The sequence below is a fragment of the Neodothiora populina genome (genome assembly GCF_041146345.1).
Source record: "Neodothiora populina strain CPC 39397 chromosome Unknown canker_contig_15, whole genome shotgun sequence".
Classification (NCBI taxonomy): domain Eukaryota; kingdom Fungi; phylum Ascomycota; class Dothideomycetes; order Dothideales; family Dothioraceae; genus Neodothiora; species Neodothiora populina.
Genome location: NW_027191413.1, coordinates 651,048 through 676,744, shown reverse-complemented (window position 1 = coordinate 676,744; position 25,697 = coordinate 651,048). Strand labels below are relative to the sequence as shown.

At 51.5% G+C, this 25,697-nt stretch overlaps 11 protein-coding genes across 13 annotated transcripts; 5 read left to right on the top strand and 6 right to left on the bottom strand.

Moving 5' to 3' along the window:
- Positions 1-216: 216 nt before the first annotated feature.
- AAFC00_002590 (uncharacterized protein) lies at positions 217-831 on the top strand (the record flags this gene model as incomplete). The annotated part of the gene is made up of 2 exons (XM_069341929.1): positions 217-420; positions 529-831. 2 exons carry the CDS (start codon positions 217-219, stop codon positions 829-831), a joined length of 507 nt encoding a protein of 168 aa, XP_069198435.1.
- Positions 832-2,095: 1,264 nt separating this feature from the next.
- On the bottom strand, positions 2,096-5,065 carry AAFC00_002589 (uncharacterized protein; the record flags this gene model as incomplete). 2 transcript variants are annotated; one of them, XM_069341928.1, is made up of 1 exon in its annotated part: positions 2,096-5,065. In XM_069341928.1, the coding sequence occupies one exon, from the start codon at positions 5,063-5,065 to the stop codon at positions 2,096-2,098; it is 2,970 nt and encodes a 989-aa protein (XP_069198433.1). The 2 variants fall into 2 exon arrangements, with proteins under 2 accessions (XP_069198433.1, XP_069198434.1); XM_069341927.1 differs by having other exon boundaries at positions 2,096-3,670.
- Positions 5,066-7,907: 2,842 nt separating this feature from the next.
- On the top strand, positions 7,908-9,020 carry AAFC00_002588 (uncharacterized protein; the record flags this gene model as incomplete). Of its 2 annotated transcripts, none has more annotated exons than XM_069341925.1 (1): positions 7,908-9,020. In XM_069341925.1, one exon carries the CDS (start codon positions 7,908-7,910, stop codon positions 9,018-9,020), a length of 1,113 nt encoding a protein of 370 aa, XP_069198431.1. The 2 variants fall into 2 exon arrangements, with proteins under 2 accessions (XP_069198431.1, XP_069198432.1); XM_069341926.1 differs by having other exon boundaries at positions 7,932-9,020.
- A 468-nt stretch (positions 9,021-9,488) lies between these two features.
- Positions 9,489-10,352, bottom strand: AAFC00_002587 (uncharacterized protein; the record flags this gene model as incomplete). Its single annotated transcript, XM_069341924.1, has 3 exons — positions 9,489-9,545; positions 9,675-9,904; positions 10,013-10,352. 3 exons carry the CDS (start codon positions 10,350-10,352, stop codon positions 9,489-9,491), a joined length of 627 nt encoding a protein of 208 aa, XP_069198430.1.
- A 1,983-nt stretch (positions 10,353-12,335) lies between these two features.
- AAFC00_002586 (uncharacterized protein) lies at positions 12,336-12,961 on the top strand (the record flags this gene model as incomplete). Its single annotated transcript, XM_069341923.1, has 3 exons — positions 12,336-12,371; positions 12,456-12,539; positions 12,596-12,961. The coding sequence occupies 3 exons, from the start codon at positions 12,336-12,338 to the stop codon at positions 12,959-12,961; spliced, it is 486 nt and encodes a 161-aa protein (XP_069198429.1).
- Positions 12,962-13,667: 706 nt separating this feature from the next.
- AAFC00_002585 (uncharacterized protein) lies at positions 13,668-15,431 on the bottom strand (the record flags this gene model as incomplete). The annotated part of the gene is made up of 4 exons (XM_069341922.1): positions 13,668-15,008; positions 15,078-15,112; positions 15,166-15,284; positions 15,355-15,431. The coding sequence occupies 4 exons, from the start codon at positions 15,429-15,431 to the stop codon at positions 13,668-13,670; spliced, it is 1,572 nt and encodes a 523-aa protein (XP_069198428.1).
- A 457-nt stretch (positions 15,432-15,888) lies between these two features.
- On the bottom strand, positions 15,889-17,916 carry AAFC00_002584 (uncharacterized protein; the record flags this gene model as incomplete). Its single annotated transcript, XM_069341921.1, has 1 exon — positions 15,889-17,916. The coding sequence occupies one exon, from the start codon at positions 17,914-17,916 to the stop codon at positions 15,889-15,891; it is 2,028 nt and encodes a 675-aa protein (XP_069198427.1).
- Positions 17,917-18,483: 567 nt separating this feature from the next.
- On the top strand, positions 18,484-19,935 carry AAFC00_002583 (mitochondrial 37S ribosomal mS23 domain-containing protein; the record flags this gene model as incomplete). Its single annotated transcript, XM_069341920.1, has 2 exons — positions 18,484-18,839; positions 18,906-19,935. 2 exons carry the CDS (start codon positions 18,484-18,486, stop codon positions 19,933-19,935), a joined length of 1,386 nt encoding a protein of 461 aa, XP_069198426.1.
- A 600-nt stretch (positions 19,936-20,535) lies between these two features.
- Positions 20,536-22,555, bottom strand: AAFC00_002582 (uncharacterized protein; the record flags this gene model as incomplete). Its single annotated transcript, XM_069341918.1, has 2 exons — positions 20,536-22,357; positions 22,416-22,555. The coding sequence occupies 2 exons, from the start codon at positions 22,553-22,555 to the stop codon at positions 20,536-20,538; spliced, it is 1,962 nt and encodes a 653-aa protein (XP_069198425.1).
- A 405-nt stretch (positions 22,556-22,960) lies between these two features.
- Positions 22,961-23,572, top strand: AAFC00_002581 (uncharacterized protein; the record flags this gene model as incomplete). The annotated part of the gene is made up of 1 exon (XM_069341917.1): positions 22,961-23,572. One exon carries the CDS (start codon positions 22,961-22,963, stop codon positions 23,570-23,572), a length of 612 nt encoding a protein of 203 aa, XP_069198424.1.
- Positions 23,573-23,763: 191 nt separating this feature from the next.
- On the bottom strand, positions 23,764-25,571 carry AAFC00_002580 (uncharacterized protein; the record flags this gene model as incomplete). Its single annotated transcript, XM_069341916.1, has 3 exons — positions 23,764-24,555; positions 24,617-25,475; positions 25,564-25,571. The coding sequence occupies 3 exons, from the start codon at positions 25,569-25,571 to the stop codon at positions 23,764-23,766; spliced, it is 1,659 nt and encodes a 552-aa protein (XP_069198423.1).
- Between the last annotated feature and the right edge of the window lie 126 nt (positions 25,572-25,697).

Below are 25,697 nucleotides of genomic sequence, written 5' to 3'. Positions count from 1 at the left end.
GAAAAGACGACGATTGAGCGACGACGATCTTCCTTCCGCAGAGCCTCAGCAGCAAAGAAACAAGCAACAAGCAGATCAGACAAAGCTCTCGCTCGTCCGGCGTTTGTTCCCTCCCCCCCGAGGATCCGGATATAGTATCAGGTCGAGGCGCATACGAGAAACAAGAAAAACTCAGGAAAAGAGTATTCCGGTCAAGAGCAAAGCGAAGAAAGAAAAATGTCCACAGCCGCACCTGCCGACCCGGAACTCCTCGATCTAGAGATATCAGCAGACGACTATGCGAGAGCAGCCGCGACAGATCAAGAAATCTCTCTGACCGCCGAAGAGAAGAAGAGCGCCAAAGAAGCCAGGACGTTCCAGACCGAGGATGATTTCCAGAAGGAGAAAGACGGCTACGATGCCAAGATTGATGGGGGCGACGTGAGTTTCTTTTTCTTTTTCTTTTTCTTCCTTCTTCCTACTCTGGATTGATTTATATTTTCCGTGGATTTGTTTGGACTTTGCTGACACTAGTCGTCGTGCACGCAGATATGGAAGCAATTGACACATTTCGACCCACCCTTCCAATCATCCCATTCCGCGTTCGCGACCACAGAAAACCCACCGCCATCAGAAGATCAAGAGAACAAACTAGACCGCAAACAATTCCAGCTCGTCACCGCCGCGGTCGGAGAACTCTACTGGAAAGCCGACTACGAGAGAATCCTGGACATCTGCCGCTGGGCAGGGACAAGGTTCGAATTGGAGCCGAAGATGGGTGAGAGTGTGCGGAGATGGCAGGAGAAGAGTAATGCGAGGATTGAGAGAGGTCGGGGGAAGAAAGAGGGATGAAGATTGGGTATTGAGATGTCCCAGTTCTCTGCTTTCTATACTGGATGGTCCTCTGAAGCAAGGAGGAGCAGACTACCGGAATGTACACGGCTGTCAGGAACGGGTGTATCGCATCGATCGACGGACTCGCCCTGCTACTGCCCATCGCGTCTTCCTGCCCACAAGGCAAGAGTGCAGCCTCGCCAATGCCCTCGGTAGGTCGCAACAGAGGTGGCCATGGCAACAGCAACGCTGCACTGCACTGCGACCGCGATCAACGCAACAGGATCAAAGGGTGTTCGTCGAGCGCCGATCACGCAATTCCAGACTCTCGATCACACGCCCGTGATAGCGTAAAGAAAGGATGATCTGCCCAGCTACGTCCAAGGTTCATAGTCGACATATGACTCGACGCGTTGCAGTCCACAAAGCAGAGAAGAGAATTAACACGGTCATCTGATGGCAAGGACTGGAGAATCATCGCAGACTCCTTCTCTGTGTTGGGAGCGGTAGCAGCAGCAGCAGCAGCAGCAGTAGTAGTAGTAGTAGTAGCAGTAGAAGCAGTAGTAGCAGCATAAACCGATGCCAAACCCCAGCCACACAAACCTCGAAAAGCAACATATCTAGACCTGACCTATTGTGCTACCTATAAGTGAATTTGGAGGACGTGCGGTCCACAGTCATCTCTAGATATTCATGCCGTCTGTCTATAAGGTGAGGAAGAGAAGATACTTTGATGTTTACCAGAAGCGCTGGTGCATATGATAGAGGCACTTCGTTCTGTATGTGCGTTACATATATGGGTGCACGAGCGAGTGACATGAATGAGTCAACGAGTGACTGAAGGACAGCAATGAAATGAGCGTCTGAGCAGATGTGGACAGGGTCCCCCTCTTCTCCCCCCTTGAGCTTCCGCCCCTCCTGGCCAATGTCTAATCTTCGAGAATCTCGTGGCTTCAGTACATTATATCGATGCATAAGAAATTATACGAGGATCACAAGCGTAGTAGAAGAGGTACAACTTCCAATGGGGCTATGTAGTGACATCTGTGCGCGTTGTGTCGATGCACTTGAAATCATGGCTCACTCATGTGACTTCTGTATCGAAGAAGGAGCGTTGATGGCCCCTTGAGATAGAGCCGTGATATATGTCGACGGTGGTGTCACTGAAATGTCACACGAAGCTTGCTAAGTTGCCCGCGCAGTGGGTTGTTCAAATATTCGAGGACAAGTAATGTAAACAAGAACCAGAGAGGCATTGGATAGCTATCTACCCCGACACATCTCACTTCCGCCTCTTAGCAACCCAGTCCTTGTAACTATCCGCAAAGGATTTCTCCTTTCGTGACTCCTTGTAAGTCTCGAATACACTCTCACAATCATCATTACCCTCGCCATCGATATACACAATGGGCACCATACTGACTCTGCCATGAGCGCAAATGAACGGAAAAGCGCACCCAGACAACTTGCGCACAAGTTCTCGACATTCCATCATCGACAGTGGATCATTGAACATGATGGCGCTGCGGCAGGCTCGTGACTTGAGCATTTGTATCAGACCTTGAGGACATGATCCGATCTGTCTAAGCCAGCCCGGCGAGTCGTCATCTTCGGCTTGTGACTTCGCCGAGGTATTCACGTGTGCCGAGTCGTTGTATAGTTCCGCCCGCAGTAGTTCGATCAGAAGCTCTGGCTGGGAAAGGCATCGTTCGGAAATGCCAGGTGGTATGGTCAAGACCTCTAACATACCATTTTCACCGCGGCTTGTTTGTGTATCGCTGATGTTGTATAAGATGCCACATCGGGCAAAGTGGGCTGCATTGGCTTTGAACATGGCGACTTCGGAGCCACACACCTGATATTGTATGCCTCTATCCAACGTCACTGTGTTTATCATGGATGTGACGCCCAGATTGGACCTCGCAGATCTGCCGCCAGATTGTGGTTGACATAGGTCAGTGTATAGATCTTCCAGAATGCATCGTTCAGATGCCGCGTGCTGATCGACCATGACGAGTGCAGCTCTCGTTTCTGCAGGCCCTTCCTTGCAGTGCTCTGTCAAGTTCATTTTCAGTAAGATGAACTTCTGATCCACCTGAGAAATGACCTCAGCAGTCGACAAGAAACCTTTGGACAAACGACTTGTCGAGCCACTCCCAGCCTGGGCAAAGAAGTTGTCCTTGTCACGCCCTGTGCGACACCGCTTGATACCACCTGCTTCATGTCCCGGTCCTTCGTAAGTGGCGACTGGAATCGATTGCTCTTTCTGGTTCGCGAACACGGTGTTGTCACTACCATCAATAACGTTGCGGAGCCAGGGAGATGGCGATCTGTCTGTTGGAGCACTTGGTAGTCGCCTGAAGCTCATGGGATGGCTATGGGTTGACAAACGCATGCGCTTCGTTGCAGCCTTCTCCGATGCCTGGGTATCATCGTTGAAGGACTCCTGGATCTGCGGTGCCAACATCCCAGTGCGAGCGTCGATGCGAATGATTCGTTTACTGGTTGGGTCCATCCAGTCAACGACATCTTCCGAGGTCATAGACTTCAGAGCTTCTCCCTCGCAGATGGCAGACTTGCTGGTAAGCTGTACGTCTTCACGTGTGGCTTGGAACAGATCAGGGACTGGTGAGTTCGAGGCGGAACGTGATTCTCTAGTTGTCAGTCTTTGTATATTGATACTGGGTGGGACTTCTTTGCAGTTTGAGGAACTGGCTGTCTGGCTCTGGCATTTCCACATCTCATCGTATAGAGCAACTCTGCTACTCTTAATCCTGCTCCAATCTGTGAAAGACCGCTGGGTGTATGGGCGATGTAGCTCTTTTCTACCATGCTTGGACGAAGTAGCTGTCGCCATATGACTTGTTGCCACTTCGGGCTTATCCGCGTCAACGGTGTTCTCCCGGGTCACACTGCAATCACGAGTAGGGTTGGGTGCACCATATGTTGAAAACGACTCAGCTTCGTCGGGATGGCTTTTGATTGAGCGTTTCTTCGGGCCAAAATGATTCGACTCCAGCCATCGATGCGTCAAGGCGTCCAGTACCTCAACGATAGATGTCGGATCTGAATTGCTGAACAGTCTTCGAGGTTGGACCCCTTCTTCCGTATCGATACGAATATAAAATCTGGGCCATCGATCTACACTTCTGGCACCGGACCCTCGCTGTCTACCAGTAGGCCCATCCTGCTTGTAACGAAGGTCACGCCACTCTTGATCTTTTGAGGCACCTTGCTCGAGAACTCCAAAGCTAGACTGATTGAAGGCGTGATTGACCGTATCGAAGAGTGCGTGGTGATCGGAGTTTTCGGTGCATGACATGATACCAATGGAAATGAACTGACAACTTCGGCTTGGGGCTGGCTCCGTGGAGATCAGGCCCCTTATTGATAGGTCCCCTGTAGACGCAAATGCTGGTATCCAAGTCTCCTTCAACGCAAACGAACTAAGTTTAGCTTGAGCTAGGATATTAATGATATTGGATCGATCGATAGCAGACAGGCTGCGCTCCGATGCTTCGACCCATGCCGAGTCTGAATGACTCAACTTGTTACAAGTGATTGCAAAGTGATGAGATGCGTTTCCGATATCTTGAACTTTGACAGTGATTTCTCCCCTCCACGGTAGGAGAAGACTGACTATAGCCTTACGCAATACTTGCCAATCCTTCTCGTCCTTCGCAGGATTTTCAGCATGTATTGCTCGTTGTTTGACTCTCACAGGCATGTTGCCGAACAAGTCCCTCATTACGACGCGGGTGCCAGAGGACACTCCGTGAAGGTGCTGCTGTACAGGTGCAGGTAATAATCTCGTTATAGGCCTCGCATGGTGCATTGCCAAAGTATTATGAGAATAATGGCCCCGATGTCGAGAGGTAATCGTCACGTACGATAAAGCAGCCAACGATGCCAGGAACACTCCGTCTCCGCCATGAGTCTCTCGCTGTAGATTGCCGCTACGTTTCGAGGTGTGATAAACATGGCCTAGCCCTCCATCTTCACCAAACTCAGCAGGCAAGATACCGAATCCATTGTCTTCGATCGTACAGCCTCCACGACGAGAGTCAACCAGAATCTCAACGTTAGTCGCTTGAGCGTCTAAAGAATTTTCGAGTAAACCAGTGACTACATTGGTCAGGTTTGTGATAGTTCCTGAAGATTTGATCTGAGCAATCGCATCTGCGGGCAATCGAGTGATGGCAATGCGACCGTCATCTGTAGTGCTTAAGTGCTTCGGCACGGTTGTAGACATTCGCTTTGATTCAATTTGCGTGCACGAGTGGTCTGGTCTGGTCATGGGGGTTGCCACTTAGGCCTGGCACTCCGATGTGACCTCGATGATATCATTGAGGTAACAGCTTTACATGCAGAAGAAGTCGACGTATGGTAAGCGCGAACAGCCAATTGCTATGCATTCCTAATTGGAAGCTGGATATAATGTGATCCTGAAAGCGGACCTGCGACTGTACTTCCTTAATTATACAAATTCGATGTAACCACCCGATCAACACTAATGCTTGGCAGGCTCAATCAATGATTGCATCGTCGAGCGACTCCACACAGAACCTCATCGTCTTATACTAATTGAAGCATGAAACTCTGCATACTGTGCTACCAAATACCGTTCGTATTGCCGTCATGTGATCAATCTCTTAACTCTTCCGAGTTGGTACTGACAATAGTGCAGCGGCTAAAAGGACTTTGGTGAATCTCAAGCTTCATACTACACACATGGGCTGAATCGGAGCGACGATATCATTGCCACCTCCACCACCCAGAGCATGTTTGTCAAAGATGTATTCGGACAACTAAATTTCGGGACGGGGCATCATCATAGACTGCCTTAACTAGACAAGCGCTGAAGTGTTGGACCCATCTTTCCGGCACTATCTCATCGCTTCCATGTCCACACGCGGCCATATATTCTCGCTGCCGCTGGAAGTGCAGCTCCAAATCTTCTCCTATTTCATTTCGTGGGACCAGAGCATCTGGCAGGATTATGGACATTACGAGCATTTGGACGAAGAAGGTTTCCAAACGCTTGTGAATATTTGCTTATCATGCGATCGACTCCGGCCCGCTGCTGAGATTTCACTTTACAGTGTATTCGTCAAGCCTAGGAATATCTGCGACCGTGGGCAGCTTCCTACTGCGAACGGCGAATCCATTATTCACGAACCATGCTGGGCTCTACGACAATATCTTCGAACCCTTATAGAACGACCAGGTCTAGCGGGCGTAGTCAGAACCGTGCAGCTTCACCAATGGGAGACTAGAGAATCTCTTAAGTCTATTATCGAATGGGAAGCCGACATTGATGATGAGGTGATACTGGTACGGCCTAGTCGTACATTGGCCAAATCATTCTCCGAGGCTGCTTCGAAATTACTGCCGCAATATGAGGCGCTCGAAGAATTGATTGCAGCTCTTCATGAAGGCGACGAAGATGCCGAGGTAGCATTACTTTTAGCTCTGGTGCCCAATATCCGCAAGCTTCAATTAGCATTGCCCAATGTCGCAACGGACAGATACGAATTCTGGTTCCAAAAAATATTTGATGCGGCTGTCAGAGATAATGCTGAAGCAACCTCCCAGCTGAATCGGTTCTCAAGTTTGAAAGAAGTAGAGATCAGAGATCACGAAATGAAAGACACCCAGATCGGTATGCCAATTTCTGCATTGTCGGAAGTCTTTTGTCTACCGCAGCTCGAGACCCTTATCACCTATCACAGTGTCTGTGACGATGATCCCGAAGACTACGGACAATGGCGATGCCAGCCAAGTTGGTCTAGCATAAGGGATCTTCGCCTGAAGAATTGCTGGCTGTCGAGCGCAGCCATCTCGAAGCTAGTGGAGAGCTGCAAATCCCTGCAAAAGCTAGAGGTGTTTTTCACATCTGGAGACAACGGAGAAGAACTCTTGCAATTCGAATGGTCAGAGCTCGGTGAAGCCTTGAAGCGTCACGAGACAACTTTGGAGAAATTGTCAATCGATATTATATCAGATCTCAATCAGGTACTACCAATTGTGGACACAGGGAGCATTGAGCCACTATTGCCGTCACTTCGAAATTTCGAAAATTTGAAGCACCTCGAGATACAACAGACAGGTCTCACCGGCCTCCAAAACCCTATTCCTGCACGCTTGGGTCATGTCCCGGCAGAATATAAACCTTTTCAACTCTCAAACATCTTGCCCTCGTCATTGGAGTATCTTGGAATCCTGAACACCTCCGAGGAGATGGAGGCCCACCTGGAGGGATTCTCAAAAGAGCTTGCAGGATATCCTCACTTAAAGAAAATCAGAGTCGGGAGCTGCGTACCATTCGAGATAAGGCACTTGGATGCCGACGAGATCACAGAGCATGAGGCACGCACACGCTTACTGAAGAAAATGTACGGAGAAGCTGGCGTTGAGTGGGTAGACGCCAGCCGTGTGGAATATATCGAGGACGACGAAGACGAGGGTGTCCTCGATCCTAGGGACGCCGAACTGGAAGGATAGACTGGGAGGACACAAGTGAGAAGCGTCTTAAATGGTGCAATTAGCTCGTCTGGATAGATTGGATCCTGGCTTGTACGAATCCTCGAATCTGTGCCTGTGCATCTGCTTGATTGGCTACAGGGTGAATAGCAGCGTCGCAGATATTATCGATGCCCTGGGCTGTTAGTGTATGTGTACATAGATCAGTCTGAAAACATTGTCCATAGCCATGAATGCTTGTTCCGTAACAATGTTGCTGACTCTTCAGATCGTGAGACACAGTACACGAGTCTTGAATGTGTGACACTTTTCGATTGCCTTGTGATAGAAACATGAATGCAGGGTGGAGTGGGGTGTGAGGGGCTATTATCGTATCGAATCTAGAGGCGGGCTTTAGAAGAGGCCGATAAGCCATTAACCAGTAAGACCCTTGGACGATGGTCAGCAGTGAACGAATTTCCTGGCAAAACACTGTAAAGAGAAAGAAACAAAACCATAATCGTATGAAGCCCAACATCAATAATTGCCGCCATCTTCTGAAATCCTCGCCATATAGATACAGCCCAATCGCCTTCGTCCCCAAATCATCATCGTCAATTCTTTTTCGACACATGTCCGACACCAAACGCATCAAAATGTCAGGACCTCTCATCGGCACGCACAGCGGCCACTTCCACGCAGACGAGGCTCTCGCCGTCTACTTCCTGCGCCTCCTCCCAGAATACAAGAACAGCGAGCTCGTGCGCACGCGTGATCCCGAGAGGCTCGCTCCTTGCCACACCGTCGTCGATGTCGGCGGTGTCTACGACGACGCCACCAAGCGTTACGACCACCACCAGCGCGAGTTCACCACCGTCTTCCCCAAGCACTCGACCAAGCTCTCATCCGCCGGACTGGTCTATCTGCACTACGGAAAAGCCATCATCTCGGAATGCACTGGACTAGCCATTGACTCTGCCGACGCCGATCTCCTGTACTGGAAGCTCTACGACGACTTCGTCGAGGCCTTTGACGCCAACGACAACGGCGTCTCCGCCTACGACCCCAATGCGCTGCGCAGCGCAGGCATCGAGAGGAAATTCCAGGACAAGGGCTTCAGCCTCGCCAGCGTCGTCAACCGCATCAACTACTCGCACCCGGTCCCGGCTTTCGCAGCCTCGGCGTCCATCTCAACCAATGGCACCGCGTCGGCCGGCGCAGTCACGGAAAAGTTGTCGCCCGAGCAGGCACAGGCGGTCGAGGACGAGCGTTTCCTCAAGGCCAGTCAGTTCGTCGGAGAGCAGTTCATCAGCGAGCTCATGGATAAATTCTACTCTTGGTTGCCTGCGCGCGCTGTGGTCAAGCAGGCGTTCACGGACCGTCTCTCATATGACCCCAAGGGCCGCATCATGGTTGTGCCGCACCGTCCCGAGGGCGTGCCGTGGGCCGACCACCTGTATGCTCTGGAGAAGGAGAACAACACCGAGGGCAACGTCTTGTATGTGCTCTTCGCCGAGAACGGCGAGGCCGACAGCAAGTGGAGGATCAGATCCGTCAGCCGCGAGGCAGGCAGCTTCGAGAACAGAAAGGATCTTCCTGATGCGTGGAAGGGTGTCAGAGACGAAGAGCTGAGCAAGGTCTCTGGTGTGCCTGGTGGTGTCTTCATCCACGCCAGTGGCTTCATCGGAGGTAACAAGACCTTCGATGGCGCTCTCGCCATGGCTGTCAAGGCTGCAGATATGTGAGGAGTGTGGCACTTGCAAAAGGGCTCATCATAGGGACTACTGTGGTCTGTCATAATGACCATGAAAAAAGCACGGGTATCTTGTGGCGTTCTGCGGTATGTTTGATGAAACCATCTTCAAACAAGAGGTCCTGAATGGACGGGTGGATCTCACATGAATGGGGAACTGAAGCATTAGGCTTTCTGCATCATATCGGGATATTGCAGCTTTCCCAGAAATAAACGGATACGATTTCATCATGGACATATCTGCATCGGATTGATTACCATTTCTGTACGACATGCTTGTGCAAGTCTGACCACACAATGCTTCCAGACAAGCCAATTGCGGGCGACGAAGGATCCGACTTGGTCATAATCATGAATGCAAAGAAATATAGACAGATCCATTGATTATCGAAGAACCGTCTCCACGGGCTTTGGTCAGAGTTTCTATATTCAGTCGTGTATATATTTGCATATTACGAGTCTATAATAAATCATCAATGCCTCGTTCACTGTCATGCTTTATCAAGTCAATCATGCCCTGTCGAGTTTTGGTCAGCCAGTCCATCCTCTGAACGTCTTCCCCATGCGAAGTGACGAAAGCAGAAACATCCACGACTGAACGTCTTCCCCATGCGAAGTGACGAAAGCAGAAACATCCACGACTTACAGCAGGGAAGATAGGCTTCTTGTTCGCATCCAGCACATAACGGAAGGGCATCTCGGTGCTCTCGTGCTCGTCTACTTTGATCTCAGGGTTGTCGACGAACGGTATCTTCTCCAGTTCGATGCGCTCCTGGACGATCATTCGCGTCACGCGGACAGCGGTGTCGGTCGTCATCTGGATGGGACCTAGTCGTCTGCCCTCGTAGCCCTTCTTTCGGAGCTCGGATGTGCGGTCTGTGGACTCGGATCAATAAGGGGGGCGAAACCGCAGATGAGTTTTGCAGATATTGGGAAAAAGCGAGGAAAAGGAAAAGAAGAAGAAAAGGAGAGGGATTGACTGACCTCTGGGCGGATCGTCACCTAGGATACCCCCGAAGAGAAAAATGTCAAAGTCGTCGCCATCCTCGGGACTGAGTTCTTTCTTCGCGGCAGGATCGAGCAAGCACACGCGATTCTTGCGGTCTGCGTAGATTTCTTCTATACCTCTGTGTTCGACTTGTAGGGCAGAGACGGCCTTCAATTGCTCTGGTAGTTGCAGTTCCTTGGGGACTGACGTTAGGTAAAATGATGCTCCCGATGCTTCTGATTCTTCGGCAATGCATTTATATTCGAGCGCTGACCATTGCTCTAGCTCCGGGTCTAGATGTTCGACGATGAATGTCTTCTTGGGTGGTAATGCCATCTTGCTGTTATGTTTTTATTTTGTCTGTAGTCAATTATGTGTATGTACGAGAGAAATAGTCTTCGGTGATAATAACAATTCTTGATGCAAAAAAGTCCATGCTGTATAGAAAAGCCAAGCCAAGGCAGAGCAGTCAAGCTTTGTCGGTCCAGATACAAGTACCTGTGATGCCAAGATTTACCTTCCTTGTACGAATGCCTTGTTCAAACACAGTGCGATTTTGCTTCTGTCAATGGAGATAGAGCTAACGATGACTCGAACAGGGGATTGAGTTCCTTCCGATGATCATAGTGCGCGATGCCAATCTCTCTCTGCTCGTCTGCTGACCTACCTGATAACCGGCAATGCCAATCTCCAAGAGATTTTTGGAGAATCGGAACTAGGGGTATAGCTTGCTCCAACGGCTTTCGGAAGCATGTACAGTAGCTGTGCGGGGTGGCACGAGCAGCAGCAGAACAGCAGCAATACGGTAAGGTAGCCATAGAAGCTCGCACGTTGCTCGCCCCATCAATGCTCATGCAGCTGTCAGGTGTTCCACATGAAGAGTGATGCATGCATGGAACACACGGGTTGACATATGACAGAGGCATATGGGAAAAACGCGCATGTTTCGGCTTCTGGCTAGACAAGACCAAGATGTAAAGAGGAGACGCAGCTTGGAAGGAGGTGCCACCATATACTGCATGTGAACCAGCGTTCGACAGCAGATATACTCGGACGGATGTACAAAGGTACTGTACGAAGGTGATAGCGTAGAGTTCCATTTCTTACCTTACAAAGAGCAATGATGGACCCTTTCCCGCAGGTCCAATCGACTATTGAACCTTATGTGAACGTCAGGCATTAGAAGATGAAGGGAAGGTAAGGTAGGCAGAGTCAGATACAGAGTGAATTGTCTGATGCACAAAGCGTTTTGAGAGGTGGGCGAAAGGTAATTATACCCGGAGCACAAGGGTGCATTGATTGCCGTTACGCACATAGTGTACAGGCTGTCTTGGAGGCAAGGAGAGTGACTTTACCGTGTGCTCCACAGCTCTCGCTCCAAACCCTGGGCCATCTCCAAACACGACAAGTGTGAAGCACAGGAGCACAAAGGCACAAAGCACAAAGCTTCACACTACTTTTACTTTGAGCAAAGCAAAGCTGAAGTCACAAGTGCCGCTGCTCGCTCGTTCCTCTTCTTCCAATGTAACCCGCGTGTTCTTGCCCACATCATCATCATTATCAGCTCTCCACGTACCTCTACCCTCTCGTCTCTCGCCAATCTGAAACCCTGCCCTCAATTATTGTTGCTGCAGATACACTATATATCTCTTACCCCCAGCCACTCCGCCACTACTGTACAAGCACTGCACTTTACGTGCCAATTCAAGCAGCACATACTGCCACAGCCGGCTCTGAGAATCCCAATCCCTGCCCGACCCTGTCTGAAACATACAAAGTGTACGTCAGAGCGCTGCGTAATTCCTAATTCGACCAAAATCCCACGGACGTCTTTTGACTGACACGAGAGATTGGGCATCAGACTACAAGAAAAAGAACCAAAGCAAAGTAAAGCAAGCAAAGCAGTCATCGTATCGCTTTGTCTCTGTTGTTCCCTCGCACTCGATTGTCGGCCCGCGCACGCCGTGCTCTCTCGCTTCAACCTATCAATTGCCTTTGTTTGAGCTTCCGCTTCAGAAAAAGGTCGAGAGCAGAGCAAGCACCCATCCATCGCGATACCGATAAGCCGGTAACGCACGCCATTCTCGCCCCATAACACAATCCTGGGAAAAATCCCACCAACACCATTTGGACTGGTTTTATCTTCGAGGTTCACGTCTAGAGAAACCCCGACACACCACACTCCACTCTCGCGAAAGCTCCATTCCCGGGCTTGAAGCCAACGTCTCCATCGCCTTTCGAGCGCTATAGCGATAGCACTCAGAATATACCATCTGAGGCAGTTGAAAAGAGAAAGTGCATCACAGATAAACAACAAAGATGAATCCTCACCAGAAGAACAAGGTCGACGTCAACGTAAGTCTGCATGACCTCTACCTGTCAAGGACAGCGATATACAAATAACAACGACCAATTTCTGACAAATGTGTCGGGTCACAGAGCCTCTCGCCTGACGAGCAGAGACTGTTCCGCATGTACGGCAAGCTGCCCGACAAGAAGAACCTTCTCCAGCACAAACTCAAGGTGAGTAATTCAGTTCCTCTCGAAAGATTCGCCATTCCTGACGTTCTGTTCCTCAGGGTCAAGAGCGCAAATACTTCGACAGCGGCGACTACGCCATGAGCAAAGCAGGCAAGGCCTCAGACGCAGGCCTGACCAACATCGGAGTCGAGCACCCATCCCCAGACACGATCCCCCACCTCTCCTCATCTTCCCCCCACAGCGGGCCCAACGGAACCAACAACGGCCTGTCGCTGCAGCCGACCCAGAGTCACCAGATGGCAGGCTTGTCCGGCAGCCCCGTCAAGGAAAGCAGTTTCCTGCAGAGAGGCATGAGCATCGACGACCCGGCTGATGCCGCCAACGCCGCGAGAGACGCTATCGACAAGGACGCTGAGTCGGTCAGTCCTCCGCCACAGGTTGAGGGCATGCCTATCCGTCAATGAGTCTGGCCTTTTCGCTTTTTCTCGGTCTGTTCTTCTTGGTATGATGCGTTGGCGTGGAAAGTGCCTCAATTCTGCTTCTGTCACGACGACGATTACCTACCAGCAAGCAAGCAAGCAAGCAAGCCACAGATGAGAAGTGGAAAAGAGGAGGAGACACGAGACGGGACACTTTTCTGAAGAGGACAGTTCCACCGCTTCCTTGCTGACTTGACATCGAAAGCAAAAAGGGACCGACTACTACGACGTCCCTCTCCATCAGACCAGACCAGACCAGACCAGACCAGAACAGGCCCCCTCTCAATCATCTCTTTTTCTTTTGCGTTACAGGCGTTCACCATGTCAAGGGTACTTTCTCCCCCCTGTTATGTTTGAATTTTCTCAATTTACTTTCTTTCTCTTCCGCGGAGGAATGTGCATGCATGGGAGAAGAGGAGCAGGTTCGTTCGGGCGTTCTTTGGTTTTGAGACTTAAGGGCGAGAACGGACAGATGGAGAGAAAGACAGACAGACAGACGGATCGTCAGAGGAAGGTAGAGGGGAGAGAGAGGAAACGTATATCATGTATCTCGTATCATGCGGGCTTTGTTTTTTTGCCTGCGCCTCTTTGACCAGGGTATTTCTTATGTTTCCCAATGTATGTTTTTTCTCTGTTGTTGTTTTTATAACCCACTTTTTCATGAACCTGGTCTTTGTTTTTTTCCTGTCGATCAATCGTACTCGTCATAGTATTCGCCGTATGCGCCGCTTTCTCTCTGTGTCGAACACCATTCCTCGCTAGCGAGCCCTTGGTCTTTACGCCTGACGAGCGCGAAAGCATCCTTGTGCCAATCGCAAGCAAAGTCGCACTCGATTTTCTCCATCTCGTCTGTTTCAATCTTGTCACTTGATCTCGTCGCAGCGATCGATCTTCCGCCCTGTCGCTGCTGCTGTAGATTCCTCTGTCCGAAATAAGACGCTATCATGCGGTGCCGGCATTGGTTCGTAGACTCGCAGTACTCGATCAGCGACTGGAGAGAACTGGCTCGGCTCATCATGTTGGTGTCGCGTTTTGTCTGTCCGCCTGCGCCGCCTCCAGACTGGTAACGTTGATTTTGATTGCTGCTAGCTTTTCGCTCGTGTTCCCTCGCCATCATATTCGCGGCTCGGTCTCGGTCTTCTCGCGAGTAGTAAATGATGCACACGCTGGCTTTGCCGTCTCGTCCGGCTCGTCCGGCTTCTTGATAGTAGCCCTCGAAGGACTTTGGGATCTGCCAGTGCACGACGAAGCGGACATTGTCTTTGTCAATGCCCATGCCGAAAGCTGTCGTTGCGACGATGACGTCGTAGCCGGGGGTGTTGGATACCCAATTCTTGAGGTTCTCGTCTTTCTGCTCGTTGGTCAGCCCGGCGTGGTAGGGCTTGGCTCCTATTCCGTCTTGGGTGAGTCGTGAGGCTAGAATCTCGCAGTCTTTGCGGTATAGGGTGTAGATGATTCCGGGAACGTTTGTGATGCGTTCACCCTTTGCGGCAAGTTCTTCTGCTCGAGGCCCTTCGCTTCGTCGTTGGTGCGCTTTGCGGATCCAAGCCAGAAAGTCGTCGTAATGATCTGCTTCGTCTGATTTGAAACGAACCTCGTAGTGCAGGTTTGGTCGCGATGTAGTCATGGTAAAGAGTTTCAGTTTCTGAGGGTCCAGCGAGAGGGTCTTGATAATGTCTTCTCGCACCCGCTGGGTGGCGGTCGCTGTGCAGCATATTATGGGCACATTTGGAAGCTCTTCTTTGAACCAAGAGAGACCTTGAAACGCAGGCCGGAAGTCATGGCCCCATTCGGAGATGCAATGAGCCTCGTCTACTGCTATCCGGGCGAGTTCGCGTTGAGCGTAGACGACCCGTAGCACTTTTCTGAAGTGGTCCATCTGACAGTACTCAGGTGTCACATATAACAGACGGGTCAGAGGATGACCTGACTTAAGGTCTTCCATCACCGCATCGCGTTCAGGTCTTTTGGTGGTGCTGTTTATGGTAGCAACTCTCACGGAAGCGACACGTAATGCCGCAATTTGGTTGTTCTGTTCAGACAGTCAATCACGGGCCATGATGAGGAAATGCAGGTAGAGGGCACAACATAAGATGCATACCATAAGCGCAAGAAGTGGTGATATGACAATAGTTACTGTCTGTAGCTTAGTATGAATGCCTATCATCCAGGAATTGCAGAGAACCCACTGCCAAAGTCAACTATAGCAGGTAGCTGAAAGCAAAGACTCTTGCCGAACGAAGTGGCGGCTTGCAAGAAAACATCATGGCCCTCGAGGGCGGCTGTGATAACTTCGCGTTGTACTGGCCTTTTGAGTGAAGAGTGAAAGACGTTAGCAAGGGCTCTTTTGCCTTTCTGTATGTTGGCCATGAACTCACCTGAATGACTTTTTCCCGAAGACTCGACGAAGAGTGAAGTCGATGTCTACCGATCTGGCTCTTTTGCGCGGTGCCATTGCTATAGTCACAAGATCAAATAAAAATTGTTTCCTGGTTGTATCACTGTTCGTTGTGTACTATATGCTTCATCCGCTAGGCGGCAGCCGTAGTGTTCGATGTGATCTGAGTGGCAACCTTATGACCATATTTCAGACACTCATAGTAAGCGATGGGAGGAAGGGTTCACTCGTGAATGTAGTTTAGCATTGGAAGGTGCAAACGGAAACACTACAAGATCATTTGCTCGCATGCACAAGATCAGACGTTTACTATAGAATACTTATATACACTGAGACGAATTTGGCAGGAGTGCTGCACAGACCAACAAAAGCAGAGAACAAAAAAAGTACGAATCGATGATACTCATAAGAAAAAATTGATAACTTGATATATATAAAGCAGACATGATGCAAGCCAACTGTTATACAGCTTCTTGTACAGCTCTTGTACAATCTTTTGTCTTTCGGTGTTCATTCAATTGAACATATTTGCCAAAGCGCGGTTGACCTCATCCAGGGCGTCGTGCTCCGGCTTCCACTTATCCAGGACTTCATCCCAGACATCCATAGCGGCGTCCTTGCCAGCTACCTTGTTGTAAGCCCGCAGTACCGCTATGACAATCCCGCAATCATAGTAACAGCCTCTATCTTCTTCATATGTGATGCCGTGATGATCTTGGTTCCGCTCGTCGGTGCGCTGCACGAACTCGGAAAAGACAGCCCACAGCTGATCGAGACGAGACTTGGTCCAGGAGGAATAGCGTACTCCGCCATGCAGATGGAAGCCTCTGAAGAGATGATAGAAGACGGATCCGTGCATGTGGATGCGCATCTGATGCAACTCATCCAGCAGCTCGGTCACTCGATCGATGTTGCCAGACTCGAGGGCATGATACTTGATGAGCAGCCTGTATGTATTGAGATTGGGCGTTATTGGAGTCGCTTCCTGGACCTGAGCTCTTCGTTCAGGGTCTTCACGCAGCAGCTGAGCAGCTTTATCGAGGACGCGAGCCAGGTTGCGTTGTTTGCGCCAACTCCTGACTGCGGGAGTCCCGGGTGTGTGGTCGTCGTGCATGGCCTTCATACGATCGAATATGTGCTCTGCTGCGGAAGCCTCTCCTGATTTGATCAGGCTAGCTATGACACAGTTCAGAACGGCAGTGTCGACGAAACATCCAGCATCCACGAGCTCCTTGTAGGCCTGTCTCACAGCGGTGCCGTCGTGCCTCAGGCCGTAGTAGAAGATTTTGTTTGTACGAAAATAGCGGTTCTCGGGCATGTTCCGGGCAAGCATCTCTCGCATGATCATTTCGGCGAGAGCAAACTTGCCAGCTCTTGCGGCAACGTCGAAGAGGATGTTGAATGTAACATTATCGCTCCTGACATCAGCCTCTCGTTCCATGCGAAGCCAGATCTGGGTGGCAGTCTCGACCTGGTCGTCGGTGACTCGGCGTACCCATCGACCAGCAAAGGCTATGGCCGAGTTCCACTCATTGATGGTCAGGGGGATGTCGGCGGCAGTAAGGTCGTCGACGAGAGAGAGGTATTGCAACATGGAGGCTTCAGATTTGTACTCGACAATGCTGAAGTGAAGCATGAGTTTGCGAATCTGGCCATCGGACAGGTAGGATATGCGGGGATGTGGCAGTGCTTGGTAGGCGTCAAAGAGGAGGTCATGAGGGGTTTCGTGGTTCTGCAGAAGGGACTCGACACGGCCGATCTGATCTCGATAGTGCGGAGCGTCCGCAGGCAGTTTCCTGCGAGGCTGGTGTTTCGTCGACGCGACGGCAGAGGCAGATATGGTGGCAACGGAAGCGGGAGCTACAGGAACAGGCACGGCTGCGACAGTGTCGGCCGGGCGATAGTGATTTGGCGCGGGAGGAATGTCATGCACCGGTACGGGCAGCGGGGTACGCGATTGCGTAGGTCGTGACTTGGGTTTGGGCTGGTCCCACGGGTCGGAGTCGATGCTGTATAAATCAACGATGTCTCTGAGCTCTTCGCGGGACCAGGTAGATGCAGCACTGGCAGTGTTCGAAGTGCCATGGCTGGTGCTGAAACGGGACAGCCTCTGAGGGGTGTCGGATGGTAAGAGATGCTTAGGAGGTGAAATGCATGGTCGTGATTGGGATGCTGCGCGTGGAGATTGTGTGGAAAATGGCCTCGAATGTTTCCGGCAAAGGCTAGCACGTGCTAGAGCAAGCAGAAAGAGATCCTCGGCGGCCTGAGGCAGCAAGGCCGAGGGTGGACATGCACGCCTCGTGCGGGTGTGGGTGTGAGTATGAGTGTGAGCGTGAGGGTGAGCGTGGGTGTGGTGACTTCTCGAGTGGCGACTCGACTTCCTCTGTGCATGTGCATGTGGGTGAGGAGGAGTCAGCAAAGACTGCTGTGGCGGCTGTAGTTGAGGACATAACACTGTCATAACCTTGCCAATGGCAGTCTTTGTGTACAGTGGAATGGTGGTGGTACTCGAGGACCGGGGGAAGCTGCCAAAGAGGTACATGAAGCGCCGCGCATTGTGTCAGTCTGTCATTCGACATGCCACTGGCATTGGAGAAGGATCTAAAACATTGCTCTTTCGACGTAGATATGTATAAGTGGCGAGCGGTAGCACAGCAATGCAATGATTAAATGCAATGAACAAGTACAAAGGCTGGGGCTCGCAGTTCTGCTTACCACCAACTTCGGGAAAGCTTTGAATCTCCGCATCCTCGATTGTGATTGGCCGGTGACATTCCCGCTCCGACTTTTAGTTTAGAGATTCGCAATGGTCGAGGCGGTGCCGCAGTGCGAGTGTAAATGCAGTGTAGTGCAGAATAGCGGAGTGGACATTGATTGCACGCGATTCTGTACTGTCTGGTTTCATTGTTGCTATATAGGAAAGCAGAGTCAAGGCAATTCATTTCGCCAGCGGTGCTTTGCTCACTCCTTCCGGAAGGCGCATATACGGTACATGCTCAATTTCCGTCCGTCACTGCCTCTTTGGGATATTTCACTCCACTGTGCCTCGTCTTCGAATCTACATCAAGGCACCTTACATTTCACCAGAGCCTCTCGAAACAACACAGAAATGGGCAGATACAACCTCTCCGCCCAGCGCGTCCACCAGACGGCCACTCGCATGCTCGAGACCAAAAAATTGACTGTCCCACCACCATGGTACGACGTCGTCGCAAACCTTCCTCCCTCACAAAGACTCGTCCGCCCCGCGCTACAGGGTGCAAGGAAGCAAGGAAAAAAGGCCAGCAAGCTGTTCCAGCCAGTAAAGATTGCATACGAAGAGGACAACCTGCGAGCCGATTTCTTCGGTGACCACCCATGGGAACTGGCACGGCCGAGGCAGGTGTTGGAGGACGACGGAAAGGATTACCAGAGATACAACTGGAGCAAGTTGGAGCAGCCGGGAAAGCAGATTGACGGAGAGAGGTAGGACACTTGCCCAGAATCGAACGGGTGTGGGATAAATATACTGACTACGTTCTCTCTACACAGCGTTGTCCAGAGACAGCGGTGGCTCATGGGCATGATCCGCCATGATCTCGACTTCCCCTGCTCACCCGAGCTGCGAGCCTACCTACGCTCCGAGCAATTCCAACAAGAACGCGCTCTGTTCAAGCAAGAATACAACGTCGACTTGGATTGCGCCGTGCCAAGCGAGGGACTCGACACTTCGGCCGACATGACAGTCTCTGTGCAGCTGACTTACCACCCGGAGACCACCCACGACTTCAATGCCGGCAAGAAGCACATGGCCAAACTGCTATCAGACAAGGGCGTCAGGTCCAACATGATCAACCGCCGCAGCTTCGACGTCGCCTTCCCGGCAACCCAGAAGCTCATCGACTCTCTATCCGCCACAGACTTTTCTCCAATCCTCAAGACCTACCAGATCGCCGTCAGCCTCGGTGAGCCCCTCAAGCTCACCACCTCATCCCAGCAAGGCTCAAACGACTCGACGGAAAAACAACTCCAGACCCTGACCTTCAGCTACAACCGCAACTTCACCCCCTCCCTGTCCTCCGCCATAGCCTCAATCGCCTCCTCGCTCTCCATCCCTGTATCAACCCTGATCCACCGACCCCTCCCCTTGCCCGACCCCGACACGTTCAACCTCTACAGCAAGGCCCACGCCTACGACACAGCGCGCAAGGAATTCTACGCCGTGCGCCACAAGCAAGACATCCAGCGCCGCGTCGCGCGCGAGGAAGCCTTATTCGTCGGTGCCGAGTTCGGCCCCAACGCCCTCGAGGTCGGCATGGCGCTCGAAGACCAAAAGTTCGAGGAATGGAAGGTCTGGGCCGTCAAGGAGATTGCGCAGCAGAAGCAGTTGTCCGGTAGCGCGTACGCTGGCAACCTCGCCGAAGAAGAGGATACTTCCTCTGCCCCGATCGCTAGCTCGGGTGATGTCGTTGCCTCGCTGGATGATGCTGAGACGAGAGCGGGAATCGATGAGGTCGCGGACAGTCTGCCGGCTTCGAGAAAGGGCCAGGAGGCTCTGGGCGGCGCTGTCGTGCATCCTTGAGAGAGTCTGTTTGAGCCATTTCCCTGATGAAGAAACAAGGGATGTTGTCTACATGAGAAGGCCTCCTGTATCACCCCACTTTTCTTAGATTTTATCTTCCAAATGTAAAAATATCTACGTCTTTCCTGCCGCATTCGGTCGTTCTCTCGTCTCTGTCAATCGTGTGAAAGGGCGTGTAATCTTTGGTAGGAACCAGAAACGGAAACTAGATGAGTATGGAACACTTACTGGATGGCATTGCTTGTACCTCCTCTCGCGCTCTTTATGTACCTTATCTAGACCATCAAACCATTTGACCTTGAAATCTCACTTGTTCTCCCAGATCTCTACCTTTGTAACACAGGAGGCTGGAACCGGACTCTCGTAGAGATCCTTCCTCATACTGTGTCTCGTCGCATCTTTTCCAGATTTGTATTTCCAATCGTTGAGCACTACTGCTGCTGCTATTACTACTCCTACAGCCAGGTAGCTAGCTACTTTGCTCATGTTTGTATTGTGTGCTGAATCAGTTCCTCCCCTTTTAGATGTCCATTTAGTTGTCCTCTTTCTTGCTCCTAATAATGCAGTGACTAATAGCGAGATAGCAGAGAAGAAAACAGACTACGAGGTCTGGAGAGCAGCCTGCTTGATCCCCTCCGTCACCTCCTCGACAGCGTCCTTGGCCTCAGGCTTCTGAGCGCCGTCCTTTTCGACAGCCTCGACCGACTTTCCAGAAGCATCAGCAGCATCAGCACCGCCAGCAGCAGCCTTGGCCTTCTCCGCGGCCTTCTTCGCAGCCTTCTTGGCCTTGTCTGCCTTTCGCGCGGCCGCTTTGGCTTCCTTCTCCGCCTTGGCCTTCTGTGCCTCTGCGCCGCCGAACATTTCGCGCCATTCCTTTTCCTTTTCGGGCTTGATCTGCGAGAAGAGGTATGCTGCCTTTCCGATCTTGTGGCCGGGCGCGATGCTGGTGGCTTGCCAGTCGTCGGGGATGATGAGGAGTTCCGTCTGCAGTTGCGACAGGATGGATTTGGTCGTTTCCGGTAGGTAGGGGGCGATGATGCTCGCGAGGAGGTGCACGTGGTTAAGTGCGAGTCCGACGACGGCGGCGCATCGGTCGGGCTGCTCCTTTGCTAGTGCGTTGTCGAGCTTGTTGTCTTGCAGGAGCTTGTTGCCGAGGTACGAAATGTGAAGGGCGTCGAAGAGACCTTGGCGGATCTTGACGGCGTCCATGGACTTGAGGTATGTCTTCAGCGCTTCGTTGACGTCCTTCTTGTGTGCGGCGAGCGCGCCGTCTTCGTCGGCATATTTGGTGTAGTCGGGAACGACGCTGTCGAAGTTGGCAGAGTTGACGAACTTGATGATGCGGTTGACAAAGTTGCCGAGGTTCTTGAGAAGCTCGTTGTTGTTTGACGAGATGAAACCGTCCCATTCGAATTCTGTGTCGCCGGTCTCAGGTCTGCGCGACAAAAGGTAGTATCTCCACACGTCAGAGGGGATGCCGGTGTCTTTTGCGCTGGTGCCGAAGACACCGATGCCGCGGGACTTGGAGAACTTGCCCTTCTCGTAGTTGAGGTATTCGGCGGTAGACAAATGGTTCAGCATAGTCCACTTCTCGCCAGTGCCCAACTGCGAGGCGGGGAAGACGACAGTGTGGAAGGGAACGTTGTCCTTGCCCATGAACTGGTACAAGCTAACGTTCTCGGGGTTGTGCCACCACTTCTGCCATTGATCCGTGTAGTTTGCCGTGATGGAGACGTACCCGATACAGGCATCGAACCAGACGTACAGAACCTTCTCGTCGTATCCTGCGAGGGGGACCTTGGTTCCCCACTTCAAGTCACGGGTGATACCTCGAGGCTTGAGACCTTCTTGCAACCAAGAGTTGGTGATGTGAATTCCGTTTGCCGACCATGCGCCCTCCTTGCTGGACTTGCTGGACCACTCTTCAACGCGCGACTGGAGCTTGTCAAGGAGCAAGAAAACGTGTCTGGTCTCTTTGGGCACTGGAGATGCGCCATCGAGCTTGCATCTGGGGTTCTTGAGGTCGAGGGGATCAAGGAGGTGTCCACACTTGTCGCACTGATCTCCTCTGGCATCTTCGTATCCACAAAGCGGGCACTCACCCTCGACGAAGCGATCGGCCAAAAATGCCTTGTGAGTCTCGCAGTAGGGCTGAATTGTCGTTCGCTCCTCGAGGAAGCCATTCTGATGGAGTTTCGTGAAGATGTCTTGGGCAATCTCGGTCTGCTGGTGGGTTGGTGTCCGGCCGAAGATATCGAAGCCGATGTTGAACCATTCGTAGACCTCGGCGTGAAGTTTGTGGTATTTGTTGCAGAGCTCTTCCGGTGTACACTTCTCCTCAATCGCCTTGGTTTCTGTCGCTGTTCCGTACTCATCCGTGCCACAGACAAAAAGGGTCGGGAGACCGCGCGCCTTGCAGTATCTATAGAAACAGAATGTCAATCGCATGCCCTCACGACTGGGCTGTGGGAGGAAGCTACCTCGAGAAGACATCGGCAGACAGGACACTGCCAATGATGTTACCCAGATGCGGCACGTTGTTGACGTAGGGAAGCGCCGAAGTGATGAGAATGTTCCTCTTGCCCTCCTCGGGCAGGATCTCCTTCTTTACAGCCGCCATGATGCCGGAGAGGTCCTTTGCTATGTTTCCGGGCTGGAATTGGCAGGTAGGCCTGTTTTTTTACTTCTCGGTACAGCCGATTGAGTTCGAACTTTATTCCTATTCGTGTTTGATGCTGGTGATGTCGAAGTCTGATAATTTGCGATCCAAGTGTCCAAAAATTCGACAAAGATGATATAATAAGGCTGGGCCGAAATGTGTGATGTTCGCACCGTGTGAAGCTCAATCGATAGCGGAAGGAAGGAGGGGCAGGCACCAAAAGTGAGTCAGATGAATCTTGCCCGAATTTCTCCCACTTCCATCATCCCACCTCACCTCCGCCTTTGCGCCTCTATATCGAGAAACTCGAAACTCGCGGCATTTACTAAGATAATATAATTTTGTGCACAACAAAAAATTAAAAGCATGTCCGCACAAGCAGAAGTCCAACAGGCGGATCCCTTCGACTCTCTCCTGAGTCTAGAGGATCAATACTACAACGAAGGGTACAACCTTGGCGTGTCCGATGGTTCGCAAGCCGGCCGCATAGAGGGCAGAATCTTCGGTCTCGAAAAGGGTTTCGAGAAATTCGCCGCCATGGGCGCATTGGCGGGTAGATGTGCAGTATGGGAATCGCGAACCTCTGCTGCTCCTACCTCAGAGCCTGATGAAGGCAATCTGGCAGGGTCTGCGCACCTAGCAGAATCGCAGCGGCTGAAAGCACTTCCTTCCAACACTCGATTGGCGAAGCATTTGCAAACACTTTATGCCCTGACCGAGGCAGATAGTCTCAGCACTGAGAACAATGAGGACTCTGTTTCTGACTTTGACGATCGTTTTAAGCGTGCAGAGGGTAAGGTCAAAGTCATCGAGAAGATCATTGGAGAAGGCCCACTCGTCCTAGAACAGCCTGTAGAGTCTTCTTCAACTACAGGTGCAAGCACTGGCGGACCTAGACGCCAGATTCGAGTCAAGCGGGACAACGTGGGAGGGGAGAGCAGTATGGAAGACTTTAACATTCGAGGTGCGCGCTCATGAAGCGACCTAGCAATGCTTCAATGCTGTCTCATGAACAAGATACGAAGGATATCAGACTGCGACGCGGCAGTGAAAAGAAAAACGCCAAATATGCATGCTGTTTGCCAGATATCTCTATTCCGCGAGAAACCCACTCACAACGCCGAACTCCCATCCTTACCCTTGGGTCATTGGAAACGTGGTCGGAGCAATCATTGTGCAGCCGCCTTGTCCTCACTCGCCGGCACGACAGACTCGACCTTCATCCTCTTGGAGTCATTGCCTCCATCAACGGGCTGCTGGACGTTGCTCACGTCAGACAGCGGAGGTCTGCCATCGCTAGGCACTGGCCTTTTGAGAAGTGATGGTGGTTTATACGCATTGCGATTTGACATGGGACTTGCCATTTGCGCTGGCACTCCGATCCTGCGATTTGGGTCCATACTTGGATTGACGAAGTTTGGTCTAGCGCCACTGGCACCACCAGGAGCGCCAGCCGGTTTGATCAGCGGCACTTCTGGTGCCGGCGGAGCTCCAATCTCCGAGCGACGAATAGGTACAGACTTGCGCTGATCGACACCTTGTGTGCGCCGAATGGAAGGGCTCTCGTGGTGCGGATCGAAAGGGGTGATGGCTGCAGGGTCTCCATCTGTCAAAGCCGTCGCGGCTTTCCCAGATACGAAGCCCACCGGAGCGTTGCGTGGTGTAGCCATTGCCTGCGGTGCTTGTTGGTTCTCATTATCCGGGGGAGTCAATTTTCCATTGCTATTGCCTGATTTGCCTTGGGTTGTACTTGACCCGGATGAGGGCGTAGAGCGGTTCCCATCACCGTGCTGAAGAGGGCCTGATGGTCTCTGACTGTTCTGCGCTGGGGCGTTCTGCACTCCGCCAGGGCGAGATGTGTCGTTTGCCTGTTGTGCAGCTACTTTCTGAGCTTGTCCCTGGGCCTGTACCTGAGCTTGATTCGGTGGTGGCATCATGCGTCCTGACGACTGACCGTTCTGCTGCGCACACATATTAGGATGATCATTTCTTGTCTAGGTTGAGTGTCTGACCATGACTTACGTGAGGTGCACTTTGAACCCTCATCGCTGGCATTGAGGCTACTCTAGCCATTGGTTGACGGTTGGATGTTTGTGCTGCTCCATTGGCGATTGGCTTGATCGGCGTGTCGTCCAGACGCACTTCATCTGGGTGAGTGAAATCGACTTCATCAAATAGATTGCCACCGTAGTCGTCCTCGTATTCAGCTCCGTTAGATTGTGCGGATACCGCACTTGTCAATCGAGGCGGCGGTCCAGATTTGACCGAGACTGTAGTTTCGCTGATAGCTTCCCTTTTGATCGGTGCAAAATCCGGGTGACGGTGTAGATTCTCAACATCCCACTTTGACGGCGCAACCTTGACCTTTGTGACTCTGGCAAGATAATCCTTATCGTAAAGACAATTTCCGAGCACGTTTCCAAAGTTTCGTAAGGCGCGCTTCATTGCGTCCGTAGCTGCCTCTTTCTTGGCTTTTTCGAACGCTGCTGCCTTTCCTTTGCAGTTCTCAATGTGGCCGTAACCGACGTCTTCGTGGAACGCGCCATCTTTGAGGGTAACTCTGCTGATCACCGAGAGGCCGAGACTGATCTTTCCAGAGCTGCTCTCATCGACAAAGTCGATTTGGACATTTTTGATTTCACTGCTCCATCCGTTGAAGCCAAAAACCTCGTTGGCGAGATTTATGACTTTTTCAGCAGCAAGATAATGAACTTTGCCTCCTCCGGCACCAGGTCTGGTAGAAATGTACTCGGGGCCAAGCTGTTTATCTAGTCTGCTTTGGAGAGTGGCGATTTCTCGCGCTGTGTATTCATTGATGTGAGGTATCTTCTCCTCGAAAGGATTGACAGTCTTGTCATTGTCACGGTATTGGTGACCTGGACTGTGTTTGTTTCATTATCGTAAGTTGTTTTGTTCAAGGAATTCGAGGAAGGTGGCACTTTATGGGGCGATATTGGATGATCACTTACGCAGGCATGTCGTGTCATTTGTGATTTCTTAGCCCGCTTCTATCAGGGTCCTGATGAGGTATTATGGTCTGAGGTAAGGTGGAAGTTCGGGTCAGAGTTAAGAGTGGCGTGTGGTCATCTATATGTTCTGAGCG